Raw genomic sequence first — 15,939 nt, forward strand, 5'->3', positions numbered from 1 at the left:
ATAATTTTTTAATAAAATAATCATAATGATTATAGTAAGTATTTGTCATATAATTTATTCAAATTAAATATAATAATGGATTCTATTATACGTAATTTTAAAAAGTTGAAAGTTATGTACTTAGAAAACATCAAACCATATAGAAGTAACCGATTAAAAAACCTAGTTACATAAGTTAAAAACTAATTATTATCATAAGAATTATAAATAAACTTGTTTATAATGATACTTATTTGAATTAAAGTCGTTACAAATTTTTAGTAGAAAGGTAGAATTTTTAAGTAAACGTTGGCAACACTGAGCTCTGCAGTAATAATTGTATGTATTTCTGAATTTTCTGAGCGCCATTGCTTTTTACCGATGTAACGTTGAAATGATTTTAATCAGTTTTCATCGGGAATTCTGTGTAATGTTTTAGCAAAATACTGAAGTGATTGTGTACTAAAACTATTGAACTTCTTAAAGTTTTTGTGCTGGGCTTTGTCATGGCCGGTAAGTGCTGACTTTTAGCGCCCGCTAGACAAGGGCGAATCGGAATCGGAAATCGCAATAAGTCGAAGATGTTTTATCGTTCGAACTCCGACGGTAAATGCAATGTTCTTGTACTTAGTGTGGTTTTTAGTTTTTAGTGTTTACTATTGTGACGATATATATTTGAGTGGGAAGTGTTTGGTTAATGTATAAAGCCGATAGTTTTAACATTTCATATCTTTTTCGCTGTTGCGCTAAAAACGTAGTGAAAAGAAGGTTCTCGCAATGGTTTTACCGGTGATATTTACCTGTATTAACGTTCTTGTTACATATAATACCGTAAAACATTAATTGTTTGTGTGATCAGATGATTGCATTTGTTGATCGTGAATCGAAGGTCAGACCGCTATGGTCAACAGATTTTCGCTATTAGGATTAGCATTGAAACAATTCCAAGTTGTCATTCTGTATAACGTAGCGTGTTGCAAGGAATTCCCTTTGAAATGAGGCTACACACAGGTGAGAGCACTTTTTTGTATACCCACATCAGTGAAACCTGTTTCGAATTGCACGCTAAAACATCAATGGCGACAATAAATAAGACGCTTACGATATAATTTCTATTATTTATAAATGAAACTAAAAGTTTCGTACTCGAGAGGAATATGCAGAAAAATCGTATCTAATTGTTGTATGATAGCTTTCTTAAACTTCTTTATGTATATATGTTTTATATATATAATATACATATCAAACAGAGGTCACATTAAAATAAACAAACTGATATGAGTAAGATTGACATATTATGTTTTACATAATACAAATGTGTTGAAATTACAGTGACATTCCATATATTATGATAGCAATTTACAGTATAACTATATAATGTAAATTTTGTAATTTTCTTCCAACTTACAACAGCTGGACGGAATCCAATTAATATATTCTTGACTTAGTGATAGATTAATTATGGATTAAGATATAAGAAATTGGATTTTTCAATATAGCAATTGTGTGGACAAAATTGTGCTCGGCAGTTTGTATTACTGATATATGGTACAGTTATAATTTGCATATTTAAAATGCATGAAATATTATAATAAGACAACTTTTATTAAAGTCATTCAGAATGTGATCATTGCACTTAAAATAATGTCTGGAAATTATTTATTACAAGTCTTTAAGCTAAATGAGAATTCATAAAAATATTGAAATTTATAACTTAGTTCTTCTTTTATAGTTACAGACATAAATATGTTGTAGTATATTTTGATTACTTATATTATCAGGTTGACATAATATATCATTAGCAAATTTTGATAAACATTATTAAACAAAATCTAGCAACTGACATAAACAGATGTAGAAAATACTGGGAGATAATTAAATTAAGAACAAAAATTGAACTTATATCTGAAATATCAGCTTTTTCTAGTAAGTCTTTTTTAGTAAAGGAGTAGGTTTGTGGTATATGTAGCTGGTCTAGTATCGAAACTATTGATAGAGAATTTAGTCAAATATATAAAACTGCAGAATTAGTGTAAAATTTGTAATTTACTAGAAATACAAGACTCGAGATAAACATATGTTAACAAATGATGTCATCTTGCCTTTGCATGTAGTTTTTTCCAATTACATCGCACTAGCCTTTTAATTAACTGTTTCTTCATTTACAAGATTATAAATATCATATTAAAAAAAAAAAAACAATATTTCATCAACTGTTGTAATGTTTTATGAGTCAAGTCAACTATATTAGAGATATGAATAGTTACAGCTCATAATATATCTATTTTTTTCTATGAATTTACTCTGTAATAATAAAGGTTTTATATTTTTTTTGTTTTACAATATTTTATGAAGTAAAGTTTGCCTTGCAATAGGCTGTCTTTGTCAATTTAGTTTTTAATTATTGGCTGTGTTCTGATCAAAATGAAGTTTTATGTTACTTCTTCCAGGCTCGAGTGTATTTGGCTATGTATCAAATCTGATTTGAATTTATAAAGACATTTCCTTGTTTGTAAGTTAGTATAATAGTGATGGTATTGGTAGTGTAAATTTCACTTAATGATTTGAAATGATTTTTTAAACTATCCAATTATTTTAGTATTTTTCAAGTGGAAATTTAACTAGGTACAGTACTAGTATTTTTTAATGATATCCTTTGGATAGGAAATTGTAATGAGTGCGGGATATGGTCCCCTAATGCACCGAGAGGAGGAACATTGTCTATTTATATTGCAATCATATATATACAAGTACATAGACCATATACCTAATTCCTATACTATGACATCAAGTAGTTTTATTGTTTGTGATGTCTCACAAAAGCATAGTATTGAGTTACATTAAGAGCAATCCATTCAGAAGTATTAAATATCTTTTTCAGTACCTAACAGGTTTTAAAGCTTTTTGTTTTACATTCTTAGTTCAGAAACGTTTGAGAAACAATGTGTTCTCTGTTCAAATATTCATAATTTTTTTTTTTTATTTCTTAATAATTTTTTATGATCTCAGTTTATTGTGCCAAAATATAAAAAAAGGTTGTTGTTATATTTAATGTGATTTAAATAGCAATGTTAAAAAAGAAGGAGCCTTGGCATTCCAATAACCGAATCAGAGTCCAGGATAATTTCACTAATTGGAGGCAACAATCGTGTCGCTTGCACTGGAATACAACATGTGATTGTACGTACATTGCAATAGATAAATGTGTAATTTAAATTGCAAATTCAGTGATGAGCGCTGAGTGACCGTATATGGTCGATATAAGTAGATTTATATAAAGAATGCTTATTTTTTAGCTGAATTTCAAAACCTAGTAACAGCATTTTTGTCCTATTGTCGTCTAATTTACATAATAATTAAACTCAATTAGTTGTTACAAGGTTTTTAAACGGTCAGTCGTATGGTATTATTTTGATAGATTTTCTTTAGTTATAATTCTCTATGAATATTTAAGAGAACCGTTGCGTGAACCTTTTAATTTGTATTTAGAATCCTACTTTTGTAGAGTACATTGCATTTACAATTTTCTCTTTTCTAATCCATTAATATTTGTTTCTTGTGTTTATTCTCTAGTGTATTTCCTGCTAGTAAGTACTAACTCTTGCTTTGGATGGTGAAATTAATTGTTTTTATATACACATTATATTAAAAGAATTAAATTATTCCTCGAATTTATTGTAAATTATTTATATCTCTGTTTCTCTACTTCTTTTCCATATTTTGTGTAGTAAGATTTATTTTAAATTTGATATTAATGCCTGTTTTAATATCTATATTAGAATCTAATCCTAATTCCTATAATTAAATGATCAATTTTTAATTATTTTTTAAGACTATGACGTTACTTCATGTAATAATAATACCTTATGAATGTAATTTTGTTCTAATTATTGTTAAATTGATTTAGATTGACTCAGTTAGCATTGACTAATTAAATTGATCTTTGAAGCTACACCTGACCTGTACATAAAACTTCTCTTTATTAATATCTTGCATTGATGCTTTGGTTCCTATGTTTATATCAAGAAAGGCTTATGTGTCTATTATGATTTTAAATATATTTATTTGAAATGTATGGAGATATATTATTTATTGAATATATAATATCAATGCTATAAACAAATGAAGATTCGGAATCTCTTTAGCTGTTCTCATACCCATTTCTGACAATAGTTTTAAACAGAAGTATAGCTTATATAATTCTTAAACTTTAAAAGTCATAAATTAATTATTAATAATTGTACATATATAAATGGTTAAAGAAAGATAGATTTAATATGTATATACCAGTCATATAGTCATCAAGAGGAAGAAAGTAAAGTATTTTTATGTTAAATCATTTCTAGACAGTATTATTTATGTGTAATGAATTTGTATATAAATCGATTGTAAATACAATACAATTATCGTAATGTAAAACAATTACAGGCAATGGTGGGGAGACGACATGGTGTTTCAGTCAGGTGAAGGGAACCCTGGAGGACGACGTTACCGAGGCTGATCTTATATCATGTGTCGAGTTTAACCACGATGGCGAGCTGCTGGCCACCGGCGATAAGGGCGGCAGAGTTGTTATATTTCAGGTGAGCACACACCATACATATAATACTCATAAGAAATGGGACAGCTGGTTACAGTCTCTGCTGGGCTATAAGACCTCTTTTATGATTAGCTTTAACAACATGATGGAAATCATGGTGTTTTGATGTGGTTTGATTGATACACATTCATGTATCTTAATTATTGAGCATAAGTTGAATTATAAATGACCTAGCGACCCGCCCCGGCTTCGAACAGGTGATACTAAATATATTACAGATTGTTCTCTTGTTTTCTTTAATATATTGTACATGTATTATATACAAAAACCTTTCTCTCGAATCAATATCTATTAAAAAAACCGCATCAAAATCCGTTGCGTAATTTTAAAGATGTAAGGAATCTAATACATAGGGACAGAAAACAGTAATGAAATGTTTATAAAAATATGAAAATTCTCCTTTTAAATCCGGATGTGTATATGAGCCACTAGTTGGTAAATGGTTAACATTGATTAAAAGACATTGCCATTGTTAGAAGAAGCTGTAAGATACTGCATATAAAAATTAAAGATATGCATAATTGTACATTAGCATGTATTAAAGCTACTATAATTTTCTAGTTATATGTATACGTTAATTAATCTTAATCTTGTTTCAGAGGGACCCAGCATCAAAACAATGTGTTCCTAAGAAGGGCGAGTATAATGTTTACTCGACGTTCCAATCACACGAGCCCGAGTTTGACTACCTCAAATCGTTGGAGATTGAGGAGAAGATCAATAAGATTAGATGGCTCAAGAGGAAGAACCAGGCGCACTTCTTATTGTCAACCAATGACAAGACTATTAAGTTATGGAAAGTGAGTTCGCCTTTCAAAAACAAAATGTTTTTAGTGGGTGCATACTTGAATATATTTCTCTCTCTCTGTCCTTTTTGATTTGACATTTAAGGGAAAGAGACGAAGAATAGTTTAACTTGACCACTTTTGAAAACATTTTTAGTGGGTGCATAGTTGAACATATTTTTCTCTCTCTGTCCTTTTTGATTTGACATTTGAGGGAAAGAGACGAAGAATAGTTAACTTGATCACTTTGAAAACATTTTTAGTGGGTGCTTAGTTGAACATATTTTTCTCTCTCTGTCCTTGTTGATTTGACATTTGAGGGAAGGAGACGAAGAATAGTTTAACTTGACCACTTTTGAAAACATTTTTAGTGGGTGCTTAGTTGAACATATTTTTTTCTCTCTGTCCTTGTTGATTTGACATTTGAGGGAAAGAGACGAAGAATAGTTTAACTTGACACATGTACCAAATACAAACTTTGATTACAATCTTGTTGGTATAGATTGTATTTTGTATGATACATAATATTGGTTACTCTTGATAAGCTTTTATCGTAGCGAGGTAATAAATACTAGTTATTAAACCTTATCGTAAGCTTTAAGCACGAAAAGTTTCATCAAAATTGATCAAGTAGTTGTGTTAGGTCTAGTTAATATGTATATTTTTGTATATCTACATACTGTGTTCAAGTGTTTATTATATAGCAATAATTAAATATAATGCAGAATATGCAGATGGGGGAAGTTTTGGTAAATCCATTTTAAATAATCAGGCTAAATTAAAAACCTACTAGTTAAACTTGCATAACAATCCGCGTGATACTTAGAAAACTTTACCTATAGCAAACTAACTACAACCCCATATTTTAGCCCTCCAAGGGGTGAATTAAAAATAGTAGCTTATGTTCTCGGTACAACCATCACCTTACCGAGTTTCATCTAAATCGATTCATCGATTTAAGTGTGGAAGGGTAACGTCAGTTGCTTTTGCATTTATAATATTAGTATAGAAATATAGATTAGACATCTCGAATTGGTATATGATTTAGGCCACATTGCTTGGCGGCATGTGTGTGCCTTTTTTGTGTAGTTAAAGGGTAGAGGAGGTATAGTACGACACAACTTAGATGCAGCATCGGCAAGTTCAATAAAACCGATGCCGTATGCCGATGAAATATGTTCCAAACCCTGTCCTAAATGGAAAAGGAAGCCTTATCTCAGCAATGGGAAATTTACAGGCTTCTTCCACCACACTGTTCCAATGCGGTGGAATGCACATGTGGCAGAATTTCAATGAAATTAGACACATGTAGGTTTCCTCACGATGTTTTCCTTCACCGCCAAGCTCGAGATGAATTATAAACACAAATTAAGCACATATATATAGCGGTGCTTGCCTGGGCTTGAACCTGAAATCATCGGTTAAGATGCACGCGTTCTAACCACTGGGCCATCTCAGCTCGTTGACCGTTCACCATCAATAAGAAAGCGTAATGCTTCTATATTGAATAAAGTTAGAGTTTTTGAATCTAGACAGCGACGTCTAACGGGGTTAGAGGCGAGTGTTTGTAAAGTGTTGGTATGCAGGTGTCGGAGCGTGACAAGCGCGTGACGGGCTACAACACGCGCGAGGAGGGCGGGCGGCCGCGCGACCCAACGCGCGTCACGGCGCTGCGCGTGCCCACCGTGCGACCCGCCGACCTCATGGTCGAGGCCTCGCCCAGGTGAGCCTCGCGTCTCCCGCCACACTTGCGATGTCTTGAGTGGTTCTACTCTCCTGGTACCACAGTCACATCATCGTCAGACACACTATAATTTTTTTTTTATATATTACTCCCGCCACACTTGCGATGGCTTGAGTGGTTCTACTCTCCTGGTACTACAGTCACATCATCATCATCAGACAAATTATAAAAAATTGATATATTAATCTTTTCACGAACGACATATATATGAGGATATAAAGCAGTTTTTTGTTGATAGTTATCAGCAGGCCTAGACTAGCAGCATCAATTGACGCATCAATTTGCACACTTGCGATGGCCTGGGTGGTTCTACTCTCCTGGTACTACAGTCACATCATCATCAGACAAATTATAAAAAATTTATATATTAATCTTTTCACCAACGACATATATATTAGGATATAAACCAGTTACATTTTTTTTGATAGTTATCAGCAGGCCTAGTCTAGCAGCATCAATTGACGCATCAATTTTTTAAGAAAAGATAACAATGTATACAAATGATGTAATTGATGTCACTTGATCAACGATTGACGTCATTCATTGTACATTAAAAATCATTTTAATCGAATCTAATAATCTATTTTTTAGTTTTTATTATAATTAAAAGTGCACACTTATATTTGTTTTCAATGTGGAATAAATTTCTTCTTTTTTATTATTTTGCCAGTCAGTCAGTAATTGTAACTTGTTTTACATCAACACAAACATGATATATCAAAAAAAAAAAATAAGATTTTATACTGACTTATGATAAGCCAAATAATATTCTTTTACAAATTGATATATTCAAAGATTTCTATGCTATCGATGTTTTATTTATTAAGGCTGTTTTCATTATGTATCGGAGTGTATCACAGTAACATTTATCTTGTCTCGAATAGATAGGATTATATCAGCCAGATTTACCGACAGTCGATGTCGATATATTGAATTTAATTATCTTTACTTATCTCTATCGTTGCGTCGTGACAGCGTCGAGTGCTCATATATTTTGTTAAGTCAGATATGAGAGCGTTAATTTAATTATGCGTCGCTATTTGTTGATCCACTTGACGTATTTATGAGAGATTTTTTTGTTGACCTGCGTCCGAGGCTGTCTGTGTGGGCTTCGAATGTTATATGTTGGTTTTGTGACCGATCACCTCGTCATAATATGAAATATGTACTATTAAATTCAATTAGAATTGATCCATTTATTTTTATAATGACATGTTCCTTTAATAGACTAGTTTTGAGGAAAGATGTACCCAATTAGTTTAAAAAAAGAATGTTTTTTTTTTTTGTAATAATTTTGAGTATGGTCTTAAAAAAGAACTTTACAATATATTACAAGAATAATATATTCATATTTATGCCAGTCATGTCCGATTATCCGAATTAATTGGACCGGAGTCGATTCGGATAATTGAAAATTCGGATAATCGGACATGACTGGTTGGTAATAAAGAAAAATGAACTGTCCCACAGTTCTACAGCCATAGGATTTGAAATATGTCTGGACTCCAACAAGCTCAAACTTGCAACAACAAAACCAACATTAAAATTAATAGTTGAAGTCTTTTTTTTGCTGAAGAAGCTCTATAGCTGTAATATTCGGTCATCTACTTCATAAAACAATTGTTCATATATTATAAATGTACATTGGAAATGAAATTGATGCTTCCCGGTTTTGTATTAAATAAAAAATACCATATAAACTAAAATATTACAATCCAATGATGTAAAATACTTGCTAGCTTTGTTGATTGTAAATTTGAGAGCAGTAACGATATATGATAACTTAATATAATATACATATCAATAAAAGTGAAAAAAAATATTTGAATAATGTCTGAGACTCTGAAAATATGTTTAGGTATTTTTAAATATGATTTTCAAGTTTTAAACTACGTTTACATACAGGCAAATTATATGTAATTGAATATTAATTTTATGTGAGAATATTTTCTAGTAAGAAAATACAATTACTATTGTGTTCTTAACATGAATTATATCAATCGATTAACATAAATCGTATTGGAAGAAAAAACGTAGCTCGTCTTTGTTTCGCGTGTAGAAAGACATTCGTACATATGTATGAGAAAAATATTTTATATGTAAATTGAAAACTAACATTTATTTGGTATAATTTATTGGTTATTAACCTTTTAATTAACTGTCAGTGTATCTTAAATGAAGATGTTAAGTTGCGGTTCTGTACATCGAAGCTATATAGGGAATGTTTCATGACCATTATAATTATATAGTAGGATTTTTTAAATCTTTGCTTTTTTTGTGGAAAATAAAATCTAACAACGAAATTTAAAACACTTCCTTATAATTGTCTGAAATTTTCCTCACAGTATGATAGAACACACCAGAAATAAAGGAAAAAACATTTCATGTTAAAACTATCCTAAATTAAACTTACTGTCTTATTAGTAATAAAAATACACTACATTTTATTATGTACAAGTTGTTTTGTTTCATGCTAAAGTATTAATCAGAATAATATGTGTACATAAAAAGGGGGCAAGTGCGAGTTGAACTCGCGTGAAGAGGGTTCCGTACGATGTTACCTATATGTTTTTTTTAAATCTGACCCAAATTTGTTTGTGGTAACTAAAAAAAGTATGAATGGTCCCTGATTGGAGAGGGATATTACTAAATATATTATCTATTGTTGAATTTTGTCTTGTTGTATATTCTTGAATACGCGGAGTAAGACCGAGTGACAGAAGGTATTCTGATATTTCATTTTTTGATTTGTCCTTAAAATCAATATTAAAGTCACCGGCAATAATAATCTTTTCGTTTGCACTAATAGCCTTTTTAATACATTCGACTGCAATTTTCGGAAGACATCTTGGTGATTTATATACGGTTAAAAATTGAACACCAAATGCTTTGAATTGAAGACATTCACAGTGTCCACCTCCTGGACTATCTATAAATAAACCTTTATTGGAACCGTCATCTAATTCATTGACGTAATTACAATTTATATATGCTATTGCACCCCTTCCGGGATTTGCATTCAATACATTGGGACCGTCTATTCTGCACACTTGCTCAAAACCTTCCAACTCAAAATTGTCGCTTCGAGAGCCCCAAGTTTCTACGAATAATGTAATATGAGATGAATGAATTATACAATCAGCTTTTACATCTAGTAAATGTTTACGCAATGATTGTACATTATGAAAGATTATTTGAATTTCATCTCCTGGTGACTGTAAAACTTCGAACTGGGGTATCAATTTATTTTCTAACAGTCTCATCATTTCCAAATGAACTGCACTTTTTTCTGATACCTTTGCTGGGGGATTGAAATTACCATCTGATGTAACCAAATAAAGGCCACTAGCTGAAGTAGCTCGAGAACAGGCTACATATAACATTGATCGCTTCACATTTCTACTCAAATGAACAACTATTTTTTCCATAGTGCAGCCTTGAGATTTATGAATCGTCATTCCCTCAGCTGGTACTACTGGAAATTGAGACCGATGTACCTTGAGGTTCGATGACTTCCATTGTTTCACTGTATACGTAGAAGTTTCTAGCGGTGTCCACTGAGATTCTATATATGCATGGTGATTCCGGGTATGAACCTCAAATTTATTCCTTGTCGCAATACCGACATTGTTATCAAACTGTAACCACAATCGCAAAGGTCTTCTTTCATTAGTAGTGATATGGCGACCATATTCTATAGCTTTCAGTAATCCTGTAGTGCCATTAACTAGTCCATCAGATGTATCTAGATTTACTGTTATCATATATCGGGCACTTATTTTCACATACAGTATCTTAGGCAAGCCGTATGTCTTCATTGTTGGTAATGCGTTCACTGATTGTAATGCTTTTTTTTTTGCTATCGGATTGGGTGAACCGGAAACTATGTCTATAGCCTTGACAGAACAACCTTCAGTATTCATTAGTGATAATTTTTGTTTGTTGTAATTGTCCACTTCTTTGTTACTTGCAAATAAATGTATAGCACCATCAGCATCAGCAGGTAAGCTGCTCATTTTGAAACACCGCGACTTGATAAGTTGAATATCAATGTGATTCATATTACCAGTAGCCATGTTATTCAAAGCAATAGCAAAATTGAGATCATCCCTCTGACGCATTATTTTAGTCATCGGAAACAGCCGAAATGGTTCCCACAATGGTGCACCAGCTAGAACTGCCATCGGATTACGTCCTGTATTAGGCTGAAAAATCCAGTTGTCTCCAACTGGCGGCAATTGATTAAAATCTCCTACAGAAATAATAGATTTACCAGCAAACGGGACGTCTGTATGAAAAATTTGCTGTAATCTGCGATTAATCTGATTGAAAGTCCTACTTCCCAACATAGATATTTCGTCTAAAATTATTAATTTAACTTTACATAGCTTACTAGCTAATGTGTTAGCCGTGCCTGCCGACAAAGACGGCATAGTACTACCACACTGTGAAATTGGCAAACAGAATGCGTTGTGAACAGTTTGTCCTCCAATACCAAACGCGGCTTTGCCAGTAAAGGCGCAAAGTAATATTTTTATTTCATCTGGGTTAGTTCCAGGCTCACGATTAAAGATTAACATTAAATATTGATAAAGGGCCTTTATCAGCAAGCTTTTACCAACTCCAGCACCGCCGCTGACAAAATAATAAAATGGGAGCTCTAATTGTTGCGTGAACAGATTTCCTAGGTGCAAAACAAAATTTCTTTGGTCACTATTCAACATTCTTAGTAATGCGAGCACATGATCTTCGTTCATTAATAATGGTTGAGCAATTACTCTACATATCAAGTCATTGCCTTGTTCCCCTTGTAATTGCAAACAATGGTCGGGATCAATTTCTTGGGTCTCCAATTCATATTCACCTAGAGCACAGGCTCTTGCTTCAGCTCGATTGTTATCATTTTCTTCATCATCATTTTCTGCATTTCGAACCGCTGCTAATAACGCTTCAAATTCTTCTGGCCCTCCTAAGGAATTGAACTGTATACTTTCTGATTTTATCATATTACATTTATTGAGGAAAATTTCTTCTAAATTTAATTCGTCATTTACAAGCTCTGACTCTTCATTCCTCCAAGGTACATATAACATAATCTGCTCTCTATAAAAGTTATCTGGGTCCTGCTCACGATTATATCGTCGAAAACGTATTATTTTAGGCTTTAATCTTCTTCGTATGTAGCCGTCATTATTTAATAATTGTATCCAGCTACCAGTTGTTCTATCTTCGGTATTTTCTTCCATATTTTCATTCTCGTACGATTTTGATAGCTTAGTTGAATAGGTATAATAGGCAGCAAAATATGCCAAGCTCATTCTTTCGAAATAATCATCCTGTGGTCGATTGATGTAATGGTCTAACAAATTTTTTTGAAATATATCAGTAGAGGAAGCATTCAATGACTTCAATGTTTCCATCGGCTTTAGAATACCTACTCGTTCGTTTGGATGACCCGTATTAATATAAATATCAGCTTCGCTGGCACGAGACAAAGGCAATCCTGCGAGGCAGTAAATAGCTTCTTGCGCAGAAATTTCTGATGAATTGAGAAACACTTTAGATATCGCACGTAGAGATTCTTTTATATTTGCATTACCATTTTTAGCTTCCTCTACAGCAGCTCTAAGTAAGTTGGACATACCTCTGTCAGTTTTATTAATGTAGTCTACAATATAAACTGAACATGCAAAAGGATCTAATATAAACTGGCAATCCATATTCGCCTGCTGTAGTTCTAATATTTTTTTGCAAAACGGATTTAACAAGATATCTTTGGGTTTTCTTTTCAAAAATATTTTTGGTCGTTTGAGTGTAGCTCTTACGGCTAAAATATATTCGGATATAGTTAATCCAGTGGATTTCAAGTAATCATCAAATGTGATATCATTAGAAACATTAGATAGGTCTTCTTTTAACTTTTTAGAATTTTTTTTCCATTTTGCTGTGGAAGGATCGTCTTTATACAATTCAGTCAACAATCTTGTTTTGTCCATTGGAAAGAAAGGTATTCCGAATCTGCATGGTCGGTCTGGTTTTGGGTGACATGTGTGAGTGTGTTTGTGTGTTTGTATTGCTACAAGATCGTTACTTATTTCATTACTGTCACAAGATACGATCATATCAACAAATTTTATGATATTTTCAATAGAAGTTTCGTCTTCGGGAGTATATATTGGTGCACCTTCTATCCACAACATTATGTGTGCATGTGGCGATCCACGATGTTGAAATTCTATCCTATGGTACTGATGGCTAATCTTATTGTCCCCAAATGGTCCTGATGGAACTAACCATGTCTTCATCAATTCTTTAAGCCTTGTTTCAAAAAATGTGACACAAATAAATGGGTCTGATTGAATAAGACGTGCCTTTTCCTCATAAGAGATAGATCGTGCCTCTTTAAGACTAACTTCTCCCTTATCAACAGTTTTTTTAAGTTGTTTTATAAGTTCTGGCCATTTGGCCTCTGCAGCTGACACAGTAACAAAAAGGGTTGGCACTCCGAATTGTCGAACCATAGCGAGTACCTTTTTTTTTTCGTTTTCCCAATGAGCTGGTGAATTTCTCACGTCGCACAAAACTCTATACCCGTCATCATGCTGTATAAGATTATTCAAATACTCATCTTTCAGCAGATTGGAAACTATAATAGGTACAGAATTATTTACTTTTTTTCGTAAGCAGGTCAAAATATTATTTCGCAGCTGTAACATTTGTTGTTTTTTCAACAAAGTAAATAAATAGTCAGCCCTCATGGCTCTCCGGTCAAATCTTGTTATCTCTGATTTCATAATTTCGGAATTACTCAAATTTATTTTGAATTTCCGCTCAACCCCTCCGTGTATTTTAATGAAGCCTAATTCTTCCATATATTCATCATAAATTAGTGACCTTGGTTGATTACCTTCTCCTGGCGCCATTGTAATAGTAACATCTTTTTCATTATCTAATAGAGTTTCTACATTTCCAGGGTTAATATTTTTTTCTTCTTGTGCCAAAACATCACACGTACATTTTTCGAGACAATTTTCGTCATCGGATTGGTCATCGTAAATCCACTCTTCATCATATTTGATACCTATTTTCTTAAACAAATCAGTTTGCACTAAATACTTTGCAGCTTCTCTGATTACGTCCGGCCGGATTCGCTCTTTTCGACCATGCTTATAACACATTCTCCGTTTTAATTCTATTGTAATAATGTGATTATCAGATGGATGTCTAGGCAACGCTGAAATCATAGTATTTACATCCACAGGCACGTTAACAACTCCACCTGTTAATCCATGTTGATAACCAAGGCCCTGCCCTTTTCTTACTATTTTAAGGAATATATGTCTTGGTGAAACCAATCGCTCCTCAAGTGGTGTAAGTTTTTGTAAAACGTCAGGAATATCAGGGAACAGTAAACCATTACTCATTGCTAATCTCGGTATTTTTCCCGCTTTCAAATTATTATGACAAGTGTAGCAAAACATATAATTATTATTATCAGAAAATGTACTTAATTTTATGTTTCTCATGACTTCATCTAGGAAAAAAGACAGATGATTTACTTTTAATGACTTCAGGGAGTTTCTATGCCACAATCTTCCGCAGCACGAACAAATGCTTGTGTGGCCATGTAAAATAGAATCAAAGAATTGTTTTTCAATTTTGTCCCAATCATTTTCAATATTCTGATTTCGTATATTTCGAATTTCGGTTTCACGAGTAGCGTATTCTGGATTTTTACGTGATAAACGATGCGCTATGGTATCACGTTCCTGTTCTAGCGTTTTATATGCAGGATCCTGACGTAAAATATGGTGTGATGCAGTGTTAAGTACCCGTTCGCGTTCCCTGTAAGTACGATCCTGACGTGAAATGCGACGCGAAACAGTATTGCGTTTTTGCTCCGTCTTGCGTCTACGAGGTACTGAACGTTGCAGTTTTTTCGACTCTTTATCTCGCTCTTTTTTTCTATTTTTAGTGTCATCACTACATCTGGATAATCTTTCTCGTTTGAGGTTATTCTCTAATATCCTTGACGATTTTCTTTTACAAGCAATAAGCGAAGTACTTTTTACTGGGCTGAAATTACTATTTATAGGGGCGTTCTGATCATACGAACAATTAGGATTTTCCAATGTTTCATAGGAAACAGGAATAGTAATCGAGAGAACAGTTTTCCCTAAAACCTCTATTTGACTACAGTTCGATAGTTTATTGATTTTTTGGCGCCTTTTTTTGTTTCTTTCACCAATACGTTTTCTTTCTAACTTAGTGCCACAGTATTTGTTTTGGGGACGTCCACCACGATTAATAACTGTAGACGGAAATTCTGTTAGCCTATGTGTTAAAAGAATGTTTAAAGTATGACTTCTTAAAAACTCGACATTGAATTTAATATTACATGGATCAAGGCCTAACACAATTGAAGTACTAAATGCTATTGCGTATAAGCCGCAATCAATCAAATTTGGTTGTTTTTGTACAACAGGAAATATGATTTCATTTTCTAGAATGTAAGGAAACAATTTTCTCAAATACTCTGCCTGTATTTCACTAAGATTTTTATACAAACTATCATAAACTTTGAGCGTATGAGATGAATAATAGACACAAACCCAATGCCCAACTTTCGAAAAATCGTCAGAATCAGGACGAAATAAAACCTGTAGAAAATTTGAGTTCGGATCAACAGGGAGAGCTTTTTGGCGCAATCTCTCTGTTGTTATCTCATAAACACTTCGGTTTTGATACCCATGAACTACTCTAAGTAAGGAGTTAAACTCCTCCACAACATCTTCTTCAACATAACTACCATTATCCAACAGATAGTTATA

General features: G+C 32.8%; 1 protein-coding gene across 3 annotated transcripts in view; it reads left to right on the plus strand.

Annotated features, from left to right (window-relative positions):
• The window catches only part of LOC124539921 (protein phosphatase PP2A 55 kDa regulatory subunit), a 59,665-nt gene that overhangs the window by 32,131 nt on the left and 11,595 nt on the right, over nucleotides 1–15,939 (plus strand). The window contains exons 1-4 of one of the 3 annotated variants that reach the window (XM_047117300.1): nucleotides 290–585; nucleotides 4,408–4,562; nucleotides 5,179–5,379; nucleotides 6,951–7,087. In XM_047117300.1, the coding sequence (XP_046973256.1) occupies nucleotides 561–585; nucleotides 4,408–4,562; nucleotides 5,179–5,379; nucleotides 6,951–7,087 (518 nt within the window). In that variant the 5' untranslated portion in view covers nucleotides 290–560. Of the gene's footprint in view, nucleotides 1–289; nucleotides 586–4,407; nucleotides 4,563–5,178; nucleotides 5,380–6,950; nucleotides 7,088–15,939 lie in introns of those variants that run through there. The other 2 variants (XM_047117301.1, XM_047117299.1) reach the window with 2 other exon arrangements.

This window comes from Vanessa cardui, chromosome 23 (assembly GCF_905220365.1).
Source record: "Vanessa cardui chromosome 23, ilVanCard2.1, whole genome shotgun sequence".
Taxonomy (NCBI): domain Eukaryota; kingdom Metazoa; phylum Arthropoda; class Insecta; order Lepidoptera; family Nymphalidae; genus Vanessa; species Vanessa cardui.